This window comes from Phaseolus vulgaris, chromosome 2 (assembly GCF_000499845.2).
Source record: "Phaseolus vulgaris cultivar G19833 chromosome 2, P. vulgaris v2.0, whole genome shotgun sequence".
NCBI lineage: Eukaryota > Viridiplantae > Streptophyta > Magnoliopsida > Fabales > Fabaceae > Phaseolus > Phaseolus vulgaris.
Genome location: NC_023758.2, coordinates 48510759 through 48529551, shown reverse-complemented (window position 1 = coordinate 48529551; position 18793 = coordinate 48510759). Strand labels below are relative to the sequence as shown.

Sequence of the window (18793 nt, the reverse complement as noted above, 5' to 3'; positions counted from 1 at the left end):
TTTATGAACATTCCTTTCTATTTTCTTCTAATTTTTCTCTTTTTTCATTTTTTCATTTATTATTTCTTTATCTCTTTATTACTATATGGCTGAAGATGGAATATATATTTATCAAGCTTCTTATTTTGCGAACAACTTCAATGTGTGTTCCAAATCAACAACGGTTAACTTTTTTTTTACTGTTTTTCTTACAAAGCACGCTCACACGTATGTGGCCAATCACAATTTAATAACTACTTTGGAAATCTCGTATTAAATTACTGATTCAAACTATTACATCGAAAATATCTTAATATTATAAATATAAAATGAAAAGATTGAGACATTTAGAACAGAAAAATTGTAGGTAATACCATATTCATAGAAAAAAACAACAACAAGACCAGAAAATAATACATTGTTGGATCATAACTAAGACATGCATGCATCATATATGCATTGTGCGTGATTCTCAACGAGTCATAGGTTGAAGTGCAGGAGCAGTTGGAACCATTGCTACACCCTCCTTCCCTCGCTCAACATTTCCTTCCCACCCTAAGTGTCATTTTCAAATCAAACACATTAGTTCATCATCACAAACAAAACAACTCATCCTATAGAAATGAATGGATTTGGTTGGTACCAATGAGCATGTCAAATCCACGGTTTTGAAGTTCACGATATTCTTGGCACAATGCACATGCTTCACAACAGCAATGAGTCAAGAAATCCAAACATGGAGTCCCCTTCAACTTGTATTGTTGTCTCATCTTGGTGCGGTAAGCACATGAGTATATACAACCACAACCAAGTAAACAGCTAATCAGTGTATACAATGCTCCACTAGCACCACATGCTGCATATCAAACATCAACATTCATTACTTACTCTCTTTCAACCCTATATCTCGTATACAAAGCGAAAAAGAACAAGCAAACAACAACATATATGCCACACAATACTTTTTCTTAGAAAGAAATTGTTTCTTACACGTTGCTCCCTTGTCAACAACCTCTGCAATTTGACCAAACGTGATGCATGGACACCAGCACGTTATGCAACCTGAAACAAAATGCAGATGAGACAATATATATGTATGACTCAATAATCAAAGGGTCAGTTTCAGAGAAATTAGAAGATAGTCTATGACTATAAATGTATATATGATTTGGACAAACTTTCATATACATGTGTTTAATTTTTTATCTAAAAGAAAAGATAGTAATGACTTATCAGTTTGTAGGAATTATAACGGTGCAACACTACTTAATACTTGGTTGTGAGAAGAGGAGCTTACAGTTTTTGAAGTTGGAGAAGCAGTCACAGAGGCCGGTGGACCATTCAGTCTCCGGCAGGGGTTTGGTGTTGTAAGCCACCGGAAAAGCAGCGGCAGCAGGATGATTGTGGGGTGGTTGTGCACCTTGTGAGGTTGGTGGTAGAGACATAACTCTTACAATTTATGATTGTGGTGAGGATAGTGATCGAAGCTTTAGAACACGAATAAATTTGATTTTAGATATAAATGATCACTTAAAGAACTTAATTGCGATATACTCGTTAATCTTCTAAATTACAATAAGAATTTTTTTAGATAGTTTCAAAGATCAAAACTAACAAATTACTCTTAAAAATAAAAAATCTAACAAATCCATTATAATTTAAAAGAAAAAAATAAAATGAAGAGAAAGAGAGAAAGAGAGAGGAGATAGGAAATCACTAATGTGTGAGGGAGAGGCCGTGCCACCCAACAATTTATAGTAGAACTGAGGGACAATGTTCAATATTTTTTGACCAATTCATTTCACCCATACATATATAACTTGAACCACGTTTCTCTTTTTAAACTAAATATTTCGGCATAAGAAATTTTGCTTCTACCCAAACTCTCAATAAAATATTACACAATTCAAATAGAAAAAAACAGAAAAGAAAAAAATACGAGGTAAATATATAAAAACAAAAACGACTGCATAAATTTTCTTACATTAATAATATTACATGATTATTAAACTCATATTCTGTATATAAGCCCAAAACAGAGACGAAATAATAAAATCTAAAGTCATTTAACAAATTTGAATGGGATATAATATTTTGAGCTCAAGGAAAAATATAGAATGGAATTAATATTTCAAACTTAAAGAACACATACTATCCCATTTTCGAATAAATTCGTGTGTTAAACCACATTAAATACTTATGGTATTACCTTTTTTAAGAAAAAAAAATCACGACAATAAAATAAAATTGATCATGCAACTATATTCAACTTTATCTATAAGAATGTATAAAAGAGAATTTCGCCGTTTGCTATAAATGAATCGTTTTTATATTTTATTTTTAATAATATTTTTTAATTTATACAAAATAAGGTATCTTATTATATATTAAATTGTATACTAATATAGATTATATATTGGTATATATAATAAACAAAGTGATAAAAATAATATACATATATTATTTAATATATTTAAAATAAAAAAATAATAGAAATATTAAACTTTAACTATTGAAATAAAATAACGTAATAAAAATTGTGAATATGCGATGAAACATCGCCTAATATTTAAACAAATTAAACAAAAACTTACTTTAAAAAACTAATGTAGAGTAGAGAAGAAATAATATAGAGGAATGTTCAGATAATAAAATTAGAATAAGAAAAGAAAGGAAGAAAACCATGTTTAGAATTAATTTTATTCCATATTTTTTATTAAAATATGAATAATTTTTTAAAATATTATGTTAGTGAATGGTTTTAGGCTGATTTTGGCTTTTAAACCCTAAAACCTAATAATCGATCTAATGAATTTGATTAAATTCGATCTATAACATTTAAAATATTCAATTTTAAACATTTTGAATGAGTTGAATTGATTTGTAAGGTACATGCAAAGCACTATGAGGTAAGCTCTTAATAAAATAAAAAGAAAAAGTGTTTGGTACCTTCTTCTCTTTCTTTATTCTTTTTTATCGTTCAAAGGGTTTGCAACGTGGAAGTTGTGAGGGCCATTTAGAAATTAACTATTTCGGTATAGGTTGGAAAATAGGATTTAAATTATAAATGGTAATGTGTGCTGGCAATTATGCATAAGTTGATTTTATTTGTTTCTCTTGCATGAGAGTTTATAGTTATAAAATGTTTTTTTAAAGTCAATGAAAATAAAAAATTTAAATATAATTTTTGAATAAATTTATTTTTTTGTTTATGAAGTTTTTTTATTTTTATTTAGATGAATTAAGTAAATAGTTTCATAATATTATTCTCAAAAGAGTTTTGAAGTCGTAGGATCTGAAAGTTAATTTGTGTTTCGGTCCATATCAGATGGTAGAATTTAAAATTTAAAATTTTTAAGAATATAAGACTGCATGAAGAAATTATGGAAGTGTAGGAAAAAAAATTCTATATTTTTAAAATATGCAGTTTATGTGGGCAAGTCGTCCCATACGAATTGCAGGTTATACGGGTCAGTCCGTCTCATCCTACACTTAGCCCGTGTTGACTACAAGTTCTGCCGTGTATACCAAAATAGGCTAGCAATTTGAAATAGAGAATGTGTCTTGTATTTTTTCAATCAACTTTGTCATTCCTAATGAGAAGGTGAGAACAAAAATAAGAATTACATGTAAGGAGCATCATATCCAAATATTAAAAAAATAAAAATAAATAAATAAATATATATATATATATATATATAAAATTCTACAAATTAATTTATGTATAAATAATTTTTAGTTTATAAAAAAAATAACTTCAATTTTTTTCTTGTACAATCAATTTATAAGGAAATCCATTTAAACATTAAAGAAAAATCAAAGGAAATCCATTTAAACATTAAAGAAAAATCAAAGATAAAACTATTGCTAGTACTTTGGATTACTAATTTTAAGAGCGAAAAATTTAAACTAATAATTAATATGCCATGTTATTTGAGTGAGTTTTTAGTTGTTTTTATTAACTTAATTTTTTAATATATAAGGAATATTTGGTAAATAAAATATTTAGAATAATTTGTAACATTTAGTAAAACCTTACTCTAAGTTAACTTTTTAGTTCTACATTCTAATTTTTTATATTTAGTATCGTTTTCTTTTATGTTCAACAAGGTTTTTCAATTAATTTAATATTTCCTATTAATTATCAAACGCAATTTTTGATAACAACTAATTTGTAGCTAGCTTATCGTTTTCTTTCGGTAGAGAACATATTTTTTTAAAGAACAATTTTGTTACAGAAAATGTCACTAAAATGAGTGATACTTTGACTGAAAATTTGAATAATAAAATCTTAAATCATCTTTTCAGTTATATCCTAGGTAGGATACGGACACTGACACGACACAGATACGAACACGGAGATACGTATAATTTCTAAAATGTGGAATATGGGGACATGGATCTATATATTTTATAATTTTAAATTATATAAATTGAAAATAAATATTTATGTGCAAAAGTATGTTTTAGATTCTTTTGGGAGCCAGAAGATATTTTTCATGACTTTTCAAAAGAATTTGTTCCTTATTTTTATAATCATAATAAAAATTTATACAATAAATTTCAGTTTTTAGAAAATTATTGTATTTATACATTTTAAAATTGTATTACAACCGTGTAGAATTTTCAAAAACCAACAAATATTTTTTGAATTGAACACTTCACCGCCGATAAGTGTCCTACGAATGTCGTAAACACCGATACGTGTGTCCGACACGTCCATTCAAGAGAAGTGTAAGAGTCTAATAGGTTATATATCGACATTTATTGGGAAACAATGACACTTCTCTTCTTCTAAAGGTGTGGAACCATGACATTAATTGCCTATGTTAAAATGGAACATTATTGTCCTTTATGTCTAACTCAGGCAAATAGGCATAGGGTGGTTACATGAAATTCTAAATTACCTTTTGAGTTACTGGGGCTTTCTCCATTTTTTTTTTCTTTGACTAGTTTAGATTCATTGCTTTCTTCCTCTTTTCTGAACTTACAGAAATTGTTGAGCAATTCGTTTTGGATAAAGGATGTGGTAGTCATAGTGTTTGTGCATATGACTGAGTGAACTAAACCCGTAATCAGGAGTAGCTTTTCAGCGTCAACTATGATTAAATGCTTAAACTATAACATTGCAACTTCTTTTCTACTCTCAACATCATTAATAACAACCTTCTCAGCAGTAAAAATGATATCTGCAGGGAATGATTCCGTGAAAGGAACAATACTTTACGGAATTACACCAGTTTCCAAGAAAGATGAAGGAAATTTAAGTCTTGAAGGTCTTGCTTTGCTTGCTTGAGTAAAAGGTTACGTTTGGGGGACTAAATTGAAAAAAGATTAACGATGAAATGAAAACAAAGTCTTTAAGAAAAGACAAAGAAATTCAGAAAGAATGAAAAGTTAGTCAAGTTTGGCAAGTTTGAACAGAACAGGGTTCACTTTATGACATTTCTATGGTGGGTTTTGCTTTGAACTGCAACTGCAAGGCGTGTCTCTCCCTAAGTCAACCAATTCGTAGTTTCAAATAACAATATTAAAATCAAAAAGTGAAGTGAAGATATTGTATTGAAACTTTGAGTGAAACTACAGATCGAATTAATACATCGTGGAATATGGTACAAACATTACGTGAATATTCAGAACACTGTAAACTGAATAGAAAAAGTGACTCTTAGATTTTGGGAGGATATTCAGAGAGAAAGAAGGGAAAAAAAATATTAGAAGCACATTACTTACTTACAAGTATTAAGTCTAGAAACATTATTATGGAGGTTTAACATATTACTATGAACATGGATCCTCACTTCAACGGTTCATACCCTGTTCCACTGATGGAGCTGTTACAGCAGTCATGGCCACTCCCCGACTTCTTTGCTCCACATTTCCATGCCACCCTAACCATACCAAGTTCAAACCAAAACAAGTTAAACAAAAATTGAATTTCCTTTTGCTATTTTCATTGCTTCCTTTTCTATGAAGTTCAATTGGAAGATGAAGCAGCTCAGAAAAATATTGAAGAAGCCACAAAACAGACCCCAAATAAAAACAAGTAAAGTGGGAGAAATATAAGTGAGAAGAAATACCTATGATCATGTCAAAGCCACGGTTTTGAAGCTCACGATATTCTTGACAGAGAGCGCAGGGCTCGCAGCAGCAGTGAATCAAGCAATCCGTACAACCATTGCCCTTCAAACCATGCTGTCTCCTCATCTTGGATCGGTAGAAGCAGGAGTATAGGCAAGCACAACATGTCACACAACAAACAAGCGTGTAGAGAGCCCCACTAGCACCACATGCTACAAATCACAACAATCATTCATTCATCGTATCACACAACACCAGCACATAGATTCTATTCAAGTTAATTGTTGCCAGATGCAAACAGTTTCTTACATGAGGATCCCCTGTCAACGATTTCCGCAAGCCTTCCAAAGGTGATACATGGACACCACAAGGTTATGCAACCTGAAACAAATTATTTTCCACAAATTTCACAAACCAACCAATCCAATTGCAAAAATCAGTGCTATATATATATATATATATATATAGTAGATAGCAGAAAGAAGTGAATGAAGGTTATGGAACTTACAGTTTCCACAATCGGAAAAGCAATCACAGAGGCCGGTGGACCATTCAACGATAGGTTTGGGTTGAGGAGGTGGCGGTGGAGTGTAGGAAGAAGTGTCGGTGGTGGTGGTGGTGGTGTAGGTTGTTGAAGTGCTGTAGCTGACGGGGAAACCGGTTGCCGTTGGCTTCAATGGATCTGAGTCTGTTGCTCCATACATAATGCTTCAACAGATAGGAACAGTGGGGTTGTAGTATTAGGTGTTGGATCAAGTAGCAGATATTATAGGATTTGGATCCATTTGTTTGGATAAAGGACTTTCAATAATCCAAAGTCTGGGTGTGGTTCTTTTAGATGCAGGTCAAGGTGTGGGGTTGGATAAGCGCGTGCAATCGTTTTTCACATTCATCGTTCTTTAATATAAACCAAACATCATAACTCGTTCTACCACGTGGGACTGATACAATAAATATCAACCATTTTTCCACACAAGTTGTTCTTGTTTAGTTTCATGTTGTTTTGACCAATTCCACTTCAAAACTTTTATGCAGACGCAGTCCACAAGTATGGTCTTTTCCAGGAAATTACTTGCTTATGAGTTTTGCAGGTGGACTTGTCTATTAAACTGAACACGAGATTGAAATTTTATTTCAAGAGATATAGTATACTATTACTTGGACCAGTTAAAATATTGGAAACTTTGATAGTCAATTATATGATGGAGTAGCATGGATCTTTCAGCATAAAATAAAAAATAATTTTTTTTAATTCGATCAACAATAAATCATATATACATATGAATATTTTAGGAGTGATCCAATCCATATAAAAAAACTAAATCTATCACACAATAACACATTTCAAATAATTACACATCAAATCACGTCCAATTAACACAAACAAAATCGAGAAAATACAAGTCATATTATTAAAAGACTATTAAATAAGAAGATCAGATTGAGGAGAATTTAGAAGTAACGTAATACCAAATCGTTAAGCCATAAAAAAATAGTAGTTATTACAACTCTCAAACATGTCTATATTTTTAAAAATCTTGACTTTATATTGTGTAACATTTTGGTTTTGGAGTAGGGTTTGGGTAAGAAAAGTTGGAGGCCAAAATATTTTTAATGTGAAGACAACACATATTAATAATAAAATAATATTATTTGCGTACACTCTTAGCTAAGAAAACCTAAAATTAACCAAATGTAGCCAAGATCCCCAATTTGTACATGTAATGTTGATAACTTTTAAGTAATAACTTTAACTTTTGAATAGTAAGTGGACTTGATATTCACACTCTGTGTTATTTGAGCCACTTCAACTTTTGAATAAGTGGAGAATTACTGAACGTGATATGGTGGAAGCACTTTTGAACAACAATTACTCCAATTACTATATTATTAATGTGTTGTGTTCACATTAAAAATAATACGTGTTATGCTGCTACTCCTTGTAGCTCTAGCAGACCTATGAGATCATGGCATCATCATTTAGATCTCCTTCTTCACTGAAATGTAGTTTTTGTTAACCTATCTCCAAGTTATAGCTTGATTACTTTTTTTTCTCAGAATTAAACAATAAACGATCACAGTATAGTTAAAAATAAATCTACTCTTAATTCAGTGTGTAATTTGACTTTTTTTCTTATGTATTTTTCTATATATATTAGAGTTTTTTTTTCCTATTTTCTTTATATCTAACTTTGTTATTGACTTATTTTGCTAATAAAAACTAATTATTTAATATCTTTTGATTTGTTGAATTAATACCCTTCAATATCAATATCAGGAATTAACACTTTTAAATATAAATATCAAAAGACGATCCACTTATCCACACAATCACGATCTATTTATCAAAAGAATCGAACTAGACCTATAATTTTAGAGTTATATCTTGTATCTTGTGTTCTAAGTTTGATCTTATTGTTTATTATTAATTAAGCTTGAGTATGATGTACATGGTTGATAGCAATGAACATGTCAAATTTATAGTTTTTGAAGTTTCCCGATATTCTTGACACAATGCACACGGTTCACGGCAATGAACAATGTTTTGGTGAATAAAAAACTAAGCCTATATTATTTGCTTCCTTGCCCTTAGGTGAATTTTTGTGGTTCTCATGAAGAGAAAGTTGAAGGAGAGAAGAGAAAGTAACCTAGATTTCTCTAACTTAGACTTTTACCCTCAATATATATAATGAAAGATAATTAAAATCATTTAATTTTTTAAATAAACTGTACACACCTAAATAAATAAATAAATAATAATAATAATAATGTTGTAAAGTATTATTAATACTAATAATAAAAATATTAAAATAGTAAAAATATTTAAAATTAATTTATAAAATAATACCCTTTTCTCACACATCATTCTAACTTATCCTAATTCAAATAACTTCACCTTTCTTCACATTTTCTTATCAAATTTTTACATTTTCACTTTTTCACACTCTTAACTTTACCCTTCTTAATCCAAAGAAAGGATTAATAAAGTAAGAGAATGTAAATGTTTTGTTTTGGTCATCTCATGTGGACAGACGAAGAAAAACAAAACAAAAATTTAGCATTGGAAGGAAGGAAATGACTGACACAGTTTTGTTTTAATATTGTAACTTTGCAATGACCCAAAAGACAGGCATTACATAATCACTGCATAAGTAAAATATTATTAAAAATATTACTATAACCTATTTAAAGAAAAAAAAGATGACAAGTTCTTTATAAAACACATAATACTTAAGAAAATTTTAAATAACATATAACTTTTTTACAAATTACAATTATCCTGTATGTACTTTTAGCACTTTTAGAATTTTGATTTTTTTTATGATTAATACTATACAAATATATCTATGTAGGCAAACTGTGATAAAGTATTTGATCGTATGATTGTATATTCTCTTTTTTTTCCACAAAATTCATTTAAGTGAAACATACTTTAAATGTTGCAGTGGTCAAGACTCTTCATGATCCTAAACATCTATGTAAAAGTTTCAAGTAAACTTTCAAATCTATATTATAACAAAATTTTGATAAATAAAACTTAAGTGTGTTTGTTCATTGATTCATTGTATCTGTTTAGTGTCAGAGGAAAAAAAAACGATTAAGTTTAGAAGATAAAGTAATAAAACTAGTACTAATTTATTTTTTCTTTTATCAGTTAAAACTTTTTTGCATTTAAGAACCTATTTCAAGGAGACAGCACCCATTTTTTACGGGAGAATTATATAATTTTATTAAATATATTAAAGTAAACAAAATAGGGTCCACTTTATGATATTTTTATAACAAAAATGTTTTATTAACACCCTCTGTCACTAACACAGACTTGACACGGCTTGGGTGACATTAATTTACGCTGCAAACTTGACATTTTGTGAAGATGTGACACTGACTCTATATTATAATATATGACCCGTAGCACACGCAAAACTGGTTACTCGTGTGTCTGTAAGTGTTACTTATGTGACATTTATGATCACCCACTCTTCATGAAAAAAGTCAATTTTTTTTAATAAAAATCATATATTACATCGGTTAGATGGCTTAACCGATGTAGGTTTCTCCACATATACTCATACACATAAAACTGGTTACCCATGTGTCTGTATGTGATTGACGTTTATGACTCACCCACTCTTTATGAATTTTTTATTTTTTTTAATATGGACCATATATTACATCGGTTAGATGACTTAACCGATGTAATATGAGTCATTCTGAGTAAAAAAAAATATATTACATCAGTTGTTTCTAAGAACCGTAATATATTCTTTTTTATCCTATTTTGAAGTTCTCGTTGCTCATTCGCGCGCAATCTCACTCTGTCACATCATTGCGACGTCTCCAACTTTAAATGTGTGTAATGTGCATAGGGTCAATATATCATAACTTTTTTTTATGATGGTTTTTGCTATGGACTGCAATTGCAAGACGTGTCTCTCCCTAAGTCAACCAATTCGTAGTTTGAACTAACAATATTAAAATCAAAAAGTGAAGTGAAGATATTGTATAGAAACTCGGAATGAAACTACAGATCGAATTAATACATCGTGGAACATGACACAAACATTACTTGAATATTCAGAAGAACATTGTAAACTGAACAGAAAAAGTGACTCAGATTTTGGGAGCATGTTGAGAGAGAAAGAAGGGAAAAAAGATATTAAAAGCACATTACTTAGTTACAAGTATTAAGTCTAGAAACATTATTGTGGAGGTTTAACATAGTACTATGAATATGGATCCTCACTTCAACGGTTCATGTTCTGTTCCACTGATGGAACTGTTACAGCAGTCATGGCCACTCCCCGACTTTGTTGCTCTACATTTCCTTGCCACCCTAACCATACCAAGTTCAAACCAAAACAAATTAACCAAAAAAGGAATTTCCTTTTTCTATGCAGTTCATTTGGAAGATGAAGCAGCTCAGAAAATTATTGAAGAAGAAGCCAGAAAACAGACCTCCAACAAAAACAAGTAAAGTGGAAGAAATATAAGTGAGAAGAAATACCTATTTTCATGTCAAAGCCACGGTTTTGAAGCTCACGATATTCTTGAGAGAGAGCGCAGGGCTCGCAGCAGCAATGAATGAAGCAATCCGTACAACCACTGCCCTCTAAACCATGTTGTTCCCTCATCTTGGATCGGTAGAAGCGGGAGTATATGCAAGCACAACGTATCAAACCAAGGAGCGTGTACAGAGCCCCAGTAGTAGCACATGCTACAAATCACAACACAGATCAAACAATCACTCATTCATTCATCCTATCACACAACATAAGGAATAATCAACTTTGAGGAGCGAATTGGAGATTTGGAAATAAATGAATAATGTTATTTTTTAATGAAGTGTATTTGATGTGTTTGAATTGTTCGCTTTAGTTCAATTTTGGATCTGATTTTGTATTATTTCCAAGACACACTTTGTTTTTTCTCTTATTTTGAGTGATTTCTTCATCCTTTTGACCTCTAGTTTTTTTCAGATTTGGAGAGTATCTGAAATAACTAAATGAATTACAACTCTATTGTACTGCAATTGGTGCATTGGTCTTTGCAACCTTAATGCTTTTTTGCTGGTTGGTTTCATTATCACAAAGTTGTTGATGAGCATATATTTATTCACATTCAATAACTTTAATAATGAATTATTGGACTATAATAATAAATAAATCTATTGTTTTAGTTTAGATTCATATAATTGAGTTTATTTGGGCCTTAACTATTATTATTGTTAATTTTGTGTTTTTAGAGTAGATTATATCTACCTTTGTGAATGGGTCAAATATGCAAAAATCCTAATTGTTTCTTGAACACCAAAACAGGAAACAAATTTCGGAAAGAAGAAAAAGAAAATAAAATCTACAATATGTCAGAAACAGAATTAAAAACAAATCTTCTACAAAATACAAAGAATTCTAGAAAATTAGAAAGTTGAAAACCGTTAACAAAATATAAAGAAAGTTTTTGACTTTTAAGGAAGGTAAAGAATTATTTGTCTATATGAATTAAAACATTACTAAAGAGTTTATATTTATTTATTTATTTTTTATAAAAAAAATAATAGATGCACGTAGATTCTATTAAACTTAATTATTGGGAGATGTAAAGAGTTTCTTACATGAGGATCCCCGGTCAACAATTTCCGCAATCCTTCCAAAGGTGACACATGGACACCACCAGGTTAAGCAACCTGAAACAAATTATTTACCACAAATTTCACAAACCAACCAACACTGATATATATATATATATATATATATATATATATATATATATATATATATTAGATAGCAGAAAGAAGTGAATGAAGGTTTTACAGATTCCACAATCGGAAAAGCAATCACAGAGGCCGGAGGACCATTCAACGATTGGTTTGGGCTGAGGAGGTGGCGGTGGAGCGTAGGAAGAGGTGTCACTGACGGGGAAACCGGTTGCCGTTGGCTTCATTGGATCTGAGCCTGCTTCATACAAAATGCTGCAGCAGATATATAGGAACAGTGGGGTTGTAGTATTAGGATATTATAGGATTTGGATAGAGGGTGAGGCTTTGAATGGTGTGTGGTGCATGCAATCTTTCACATTCATCGTTCTTCAATAACAGCCAAACATCATAACTCGTTCTACCACGTGGGTGGGACTGATCCAAAAAATATCAAGCATTCTTCCACACAACTTGTTCTTCTTTAGTTTGATGTTGTTTTGACCAATTCCACTTCAAAACTTTTATGCAGACGCAGTCCACAAATATGGTCTTTTCCAGGAAATTGCTTGCTTATGAGTTTTGCAGGTAGACTTGTCTTTTAAACTGAACAAGAAATTTAAATTTTATTTCAAGAGACATAGTATACTATTACTTGTTCGGTATGAAGTCAAGACCAATTGAGTTGAGCTGACAAGATACATGTACACAATTGAAGCTCAGGTAAACATTGTGGCTTCAAGTGGGAGATGGTTGTGTATGAAGTCAGGACCAATTGTGTTGGGCTGACAAAACATCATGTACACAGTTGAAACTAGCTACCATATTTAGTGGGTGGACATAATCATTGTGTCCCTTTTATAATCTCTATTTAAAGAGATCATTGTACTTTGTAATTGGAATGCAACATGACAAAATGAAAACCTAATAGTTACCTTTGTGAATGTAGGTTGCAGTTGGAGACTGAATCACATTAAATTCTGTGTTGTTTTTTTTTTGTCTTGATTCGTGTATGCTGATTCTGCGTGTGTTTTTTCCATCATTATTAATATGTGTTAAACTATTATTCCTTGTAGTTGCTGACCTGTCATGGCATCATCATTTAGATCTCCTTCTTCGTTGAAATGTAGTTTTTGTTAACGTAATCTCTAAGTTATAGCTTCATTTCTTCTTCTTTTTTCAGAATTAAACAATAAATGCAAGAAAAAAAAGTAAATTCTTACTTTCAAATGAATTTTAGGTTAAATTATACTTTTTTTCTGTCTTTTTATCTTTTTTTAATATTTCATTATTTTGATTCTTTATTTTTAAAGTTTAAAATAATCTTGATCCTTTTACAATGGCTTTCAACATTAGGGTCTAATTTTGATTTTTTTTTAACTATTTCAAGTTGTGAAACTTATATCATTGGTATTTACCTTCACAAATGTTATAAAAATGAACTTACGTTTAAGCTAAAAATAATCATGAAAGTTATGTGAAAAGGAAAGCTTAACGAATTTTTTTATCGATTAAAAATTAATAAAATTAAAACATAAAACACTCTTGTCATGTTCCAACCTACATAAAAAAAATATTAATAAAATATCAGATAAGTAAACTATAATTAAAACATTTTTTGTGGTAGTTGTATTTTAGAACAAATAATAAGATAATTAAATTTTAACATTATATTTTTTTTTATTGTTCATTCAAATTATTTATTATTGTTGAAGTGTGAGTTAAAGTTTTACAATATATAAAAATGAATAAGTGAGAAAGACTTAGAGAAGCTATTATCTTAAAAACTTTAGATTAGTGGTATGAGAGAATTAAAGAGACTTTTTATTTTTAGTTAAAAGACTTGCATAACTTGGTACAGATAAGATATATAAGGAAAATAAAACAGAAAACAGAAAAATTGCAAAAACAGTTATACACGAAAACGAAAAACAGAACAATAATTACATAACATAGTATGCAGATTTTAGGTTTATAAATTACTTGTATTTATTGAAAGTTTTATTAATAAGAGATTCAGTCAAACATATCTCGATATAATAAATTACTGTATAAATAAAAGTTACTAATAAAGTATATATGGTTAATAAATGTTTTCACTAGAGAAAAGGTGTACCGGCATAAAAGGAACTACATTTAAACTCGTAATGGTTAGTGTTGGGCATAAAAAAATCAAAAATTTATTACAATAAATTTTATGTTAAAAATAATGTTATTATTTTTTTTCTTAAGCGATTTGTTCTTACAAGGTTGGGTTTTTCTTAAAGTGACTTTTTTTATTTTTTACTTTCAATCTTCACGGCTTTCAATTGCGATGGTTTTCGATTAATTTTTTTCTTTCGCTTAGTGAGTGAGGAACCTGCCAAAGTATTCCGACAATCAAGTTAGTATAAGTATAATGTGCAAGTGAGTCGAAAACAAAAATTATCTTTAACACTTGATTTTCTGTGGTATTTATACCTTTTGAATAGGCCTCAGTTGTCTGCTCGTGAGTCCAAAAAAAGTCTCTATCATACATTAATCTCGATTTACAACAAACTGATTTAATTACAGTTGATTGTAAATTTACGGATTATATTTAGATTAATAGAGTCATTTGGCCTTCTCGACCATTCAGTCATGTTGATATTTTTGACTATCCGATAATACATTTGTCTCCAAACTTGATTAAAACGATTTTGAGGGTCACATAAAAGTCTATAAAAAAAAATGTTTTATCGCTAGTTACTCAATCTTGGGCCACAATTCATCCAGGTTACGATTTTTTTTCTTTTTTAAAGTAGTAATTGATGATGCAAGTGAATATAATGAAACTAGTTTCACGTCTTGAATTAGTTGAAAAGTGTTTCAAAACCATGTTCTAAAATATATAAAGAAAAGTCAACGATGAATAGTATATAAGGTGAATTTTATGAAAGAAAAAGGTAAAGAGAGTGATTGGTAGCAGAGTGAAGAAACTGAAAAGTATTGGGGAGTGAGATTCAGCATTTGGCAAATACATGATAAGACAAGAGATCCAGCTATGAATTTTTCCCTTCTGCACAAACCTCCAAACCTACCTTATCATAATGTAAGAGAGTCTCACTACCATGCAAAAGAAGAATCACAAGGATGAATGAACAAGCTTCAACTATTCTGACTCTGTGGTCCTGCATCTATACTTGTGTAATAAAGATAAAGAAAAACATGCATGTTCTCACCATTGCTGCTCTCTCAAGTGCTGCATGGTTAGAGCAGTCAAAATCGATTCTTCTAACTTTAAAGAAAGACTATGATCCATCCATGCTTAAACAACTCACTCATGTAATTTTAATTTTCTTAGTTTTTTCTTTATTTTCTAATATCAAAATTAGAACCAACTTTCAAATTAATATTTATATAACCATAATAACATGTGTTGATAAATATAAAATAATAGATTTCGATTATAACATACTCATCAAACATAAATAGTAAATGATAATTCCAAATTGTGTGTGTGGAATGTCTAGAAGTGGAGTGCAATTGAGAGATTTTGATTTTGAGAAAAAAGAAGTTAAGAAGAAAAAGAAGGAAGATTAGAGAGAAGTACATAAACCTATGAATCATGTATATTTTCTTTTTCTATTTTCTTTAAGGATGTTGGATTGTTGTCAAACTATCTGATGGTGTTTTTTTTTTTATCACGAATCAACCCTGATGCTTAATGAACTGAATTCAATTTCTATCCATGTCAAAATTTATGATTATTCTAATTACATCATCCTAATTTGAATATGTGATATTAAAAATAAAATAAAAGTCCATATAAATGTTAGTAATGCTAATATATTCCACGTGAAGTATTTGCTTTTAGCAAATTATAGATACACGTTAATTGTTTTCAATGTTTTAAAAGTTATCTAAAGGAGACCTATTTTCTGGATAAAATCTTTCTATCGTACACGTTATAGATATAGGGTTTTAAAAGAAATTGCCTTAACAAAAGCAAGTTAAACTAGTACAAATATGAGAAAATTTATCAGCCAACCCACAGATTGTGTTGCCTAACTTATTAATCACTAAAAAAATTTATTAAATAACGATCAAAATTAAAAAAAAAAATTACTCACTACATAATTAAATTAATTAATTATATACTATTTAAAAATTAAAAATTATTTGTATATAAAATAATTTTAATTATTAATAAAAATTTATAAAATAATTTTTAAATTAGTTATTATAACTTTAGCTATTAATATTTTAAATTTTAAATTAATTTTAATTTGTTAGACTAATTTAGAATTTAAAATATTAATAGATAAAATTTTGGTAGCTAATGATTAAATATTAATTTAAAATTATGTTATAAATTTTTTGTTATAATATAAAATATTTTAAATATCAATTATTTTTTTAGTTTTTAAAATAATTTTTAATTTAGTTTAATAATAATTAATTATCTTGATTTTTAAAATTAATTACAATTTCATAATCTTGTAGTGAATTAACTCTAATCAAAAGTAGATTCTTTGGCTTGGCCTTCCCTTCTTCCCTCTATTTAATACCGATCCTTTACACCATAGTCATAATGCTTCACACAGAAATTCCTTTAAAAAATGAGTGAGAAAATTGGTGATGGGTCATGGTCCACTGGTTTATGCGACTGCTTCTCAGACTGCAGTTCTTGTATCAACTCATTTTCCCTCTTCCATTCTCCTTAACCATAAAAATACACACTTTCTTCTTTGCTTCATATATATCAAACAAATTAAGCTACCCTTTTATGATCTTTCACTCTTTTTCCTAGGTTGTCTCACTCTTTGGTGCCCCTGTGTTAGCTTCGGAAGGGTAGCTGAGATCCTGGACAAAGGGTCAAGTTGTAAGTGTGTGATTGAGCTAATAAATTGCCATTTTCTTAACTTTTGTTTCTGTGAATTGATTTTTGTTAGTGCAGCTTGTTGTCTGCATGGATCACTGTTTTATGTACTTGCTGCTTTTACTCATGTGGGAGGCTGTATCTACGCCTGGTTGTATCGTGTAAAACTGAGGGAGGTTTATGGGATTGAGGGACACCATTGTAGTGATTGTGTGGTGAGTTTGTTGTGCCTCCATTTATCCATTTGCCAGGAGTATAGGGAGCTCAAAGCCCGTGGATTTCGCATGTCTGCTGGTAATTAATTAAGTGCTAAAAATTTGTTAAGTATGATTAATTTTGATCTGACAATTTTGCTTCATGAGTTGTTTATAAGTGATTATGGTTAATTGCATGCATAGGTTGGGAAGGGAATGTGCAGATGCATACACGTGGCGTGACTTCAGCACCAGCAGTGGAAGGTGGCATGAGTCGTTGAGTTAGAGTGTACTATTCAGTTCTCTTGGATTTGTCTGAAGTAAGTGAGAACGAAATAAAGAGTGTTTGTGTTTTGCTTGTGTTGTTGTGTTAGCATTAGATTAGAGAGAACAATGTTGTGTTCTACTTGTGTCTGATGTTTATACATGCAGTGATTAGAGAGAACAATGTTGTGTTTTACTTGTGTCTGACGTTTATACCAGCAGTGTCTTTTTTAACAGTTGATCATGTTCAGTAATTTATTTCCTTCTCTAATCTTATGAACATGAAATTTTCTATTTAACATTTTACAGAATATAATAAATTTAAAGAACAAGAAAACTTGATTTTGATTTACATGTTGATCAAATCTTAGTGCGAGAGATTTGATTCCTTTATTAGAGATGTTTTAGGTGAGACTCACGTTAAAATAACACTTTTAGTAATAAATAACTCTCTTATTAGAGAAACTCTAAAAATGATCGATCAATAAAGTTTTACGGTGAAAGTTAATTACGAAAAAACTTGGTATATACTTCGTACCAATTACATGATATATAATTAAGTTCTAAAATAAACAGTATATTTTAAAAAAATTACCAGTTTGCCTCGAGTTGTGGTGCCCCTGCATCAATCAATCAGCAATATTTAAGTTTTTGTTTTTTATCTGGAAAGTTGATGTGATGCAGCATGTTTTGTAGATGGGTTGCTTTTCTTGGTACTTGTTGGAATTTAGATTTCTCATACAAAATTGTATTTTAATTGAAAATTCAGAATAGATATTTTTTATATTTTTTAAAATATAGGAAGAATTTATGAGAGTGTATGGTAAAATACCTATGTTGCGATGTTGTGGTGAGTTGTCTCTACTGGTATTTAAATAAAACTAAATTAATTATTATTAACCAAGAAATCAATGATCATGTATAATAAATAAAAAGAAACAAAACGATGACAGAGCAGAACCAGAAATGAAAGATCATGTAAGTCCATCTCTAAAATAATGTTTCTCAAAAAAAGAAAAAAAAAAACAAGTCTTGAACTTTTGGTAGCCCATTTTCTCTTTGGGCTTGTACCCTCTTTTATTATAGAAAAAAAAAATAAGTTAGTAAATACGTCAATGAAAGAGATTGTTGACGCTTCTAATTATTCATTAAGTCATTTTCTTGATAATTATTTCTGTAATTTCAAGTAATTCTTAATTAAAAATATTTTATGCAAGTAGTATCATAAGGAATTATGGT

The 18793-nt window shown here is 29.8% G+C and overlaps 3 protein-coding genes across 3 annotated transcripts; 1 reads left to right on the top strand and 2 right to left on the bottom strand.

Moving 5' to 3' along the window:
* Nucleotides 1-325: 325 nt before the first annotated feature.
* Nucleotides 326-7027, bottom strand: LOC137809549 (uncharacterized). Its single transcript, XM_068610655.1, has 8 exons — nucleotides 6569-7027; nucleotides 6370-6441; nucleotides 6060-6272; nucleotides 5785-5870; nucleotides 1277-1433; nucleotides 970-1041; nucleotides 623-835; nucleotides 326-534 (listed from the first exon to the last, which is right to left on the bottom strand). Exons 1-8 carry the CDS (start codon nucleotides 6762-6764, stop codon nucleotides 452-454), a joined length of 1092 nt encoding a protein of 363 aa, XP_068466756.1. The 5' UTR covers nucleotides 6765-7027; the 3' UTR covers nucleotides 326-451.
* Nucleotides 7028-10535: 3508 nt separating this feature from the next.
* On the bottom strand, nucleotides 10536-12831 carry LOC137812934 (protein PLANT CADMIUM RESISTANCE 2-like). The gene is made up of 4 exons (XM_068615192.1): nucleotides 12375-12831; nucleotides 12176-12247; nucleotides 11069-11278; nucleotides 10536-10897 (listed from the first exon to the last, which is right to left on the bottom strand). The coding sequence occupies exons 1-4, from the start codon at nucleotides 12502-12504 to the stop codon at nucleotides 10809-10811; spliced, it is 501 nt and encodes a 166-aa protein (XP_068471293.1). The 5' UTR covers nucleotides 12505-12831; the 3' UTR covers nucleotides 10536-10808.
* A 3949-nt stretch (nucleotides 12832-16780) lies between these two features.
* LOC137809836 (protein PLANT CADMIUM RESISTANCE 3-like) lies at nucleotides 16781-17793 on the top strand. The gene is made up of 4 exons (XM_068610906.1): nucleotides 16781-16906; nucleotides 17028-17099; nucleotides 17175-17390; nucleotides 17495-17793. The coding sequence occupies exons 1-4, from the start codon at nucleotides 16837-16839 to the stop codon at nucleotides 17569-17571; spliced, it is 435 nt and encodes a 144-aa protein (XP_068467007.1). The 5' UTR covers nucleotides 16781-16836; the 3' UTR covers nucleotides 17572-17793.
* Nucleotides 17794-18793: the final 1000 nt, after the last annotated feature.

Coding starts and splice junctions, on each gene's coding strand:
- LOC137812934 (XM_068615192.1), bottom strand. CDS start 12,504: ATGAAGCCAACGGCAACCGGTTTCCCCGTCAGTGACACCTCTTCCTAC. Junction 11,279..12,175: donor TGTTGACCGGGGATCCTCAT/GTAAGAAACTCT, acceptor TGTGATTTGTAG/CATGTGCTACTACTGGGGCT. Junction 10,898..11,068: donor TGGCTTTGACATGAAAATAG/GTATTTCTTCTC, acceptor TGGTATGGTTAG/GGTGGCAAGGAAATGTAGAG.
- LOC137809836 (XM_068610906.1), top strand. CDS start 16,837: ATGAGTGAGAAAATTGGTGATGGGTCATGGTCCACTGGTTTATGCGAC. Junction 16,907..17,027: donor CTTCTCAGACTGCAGTTCTT/GTATCAACTCAT, acceptor TCTTTTTCCTAG/GTTGTCTCACTCTTTGGTGC. Junction 17,391..17,494: donor TGGATTTCGCATGTCTGCTG/GTAATTAATTAA, acceptor TTGCATGCATAG/GTTGGGAAGGGAATGTGCAG.
- LOC137809549 (XM_068610655.1), bottom strand. CDS start 6,764: ATGTATGGAGCAACAGACTCAGATCCATTGAAGCCAACGGCAACCGGT. Junction 1,434..5,784: donor TGGAACAGGGTATGAACCGT/TGAAGTGAGGAT, acceptor CAATCATAAATT/GTAAGAGTTATGTCTCTACC. Junction 836..969: donor TGTTGACAAGGGAGCAACGT/GTAAGAAACAAT, acceptor TTTGATATGCAG/CATGTGGTGCTAGTGGAGCA.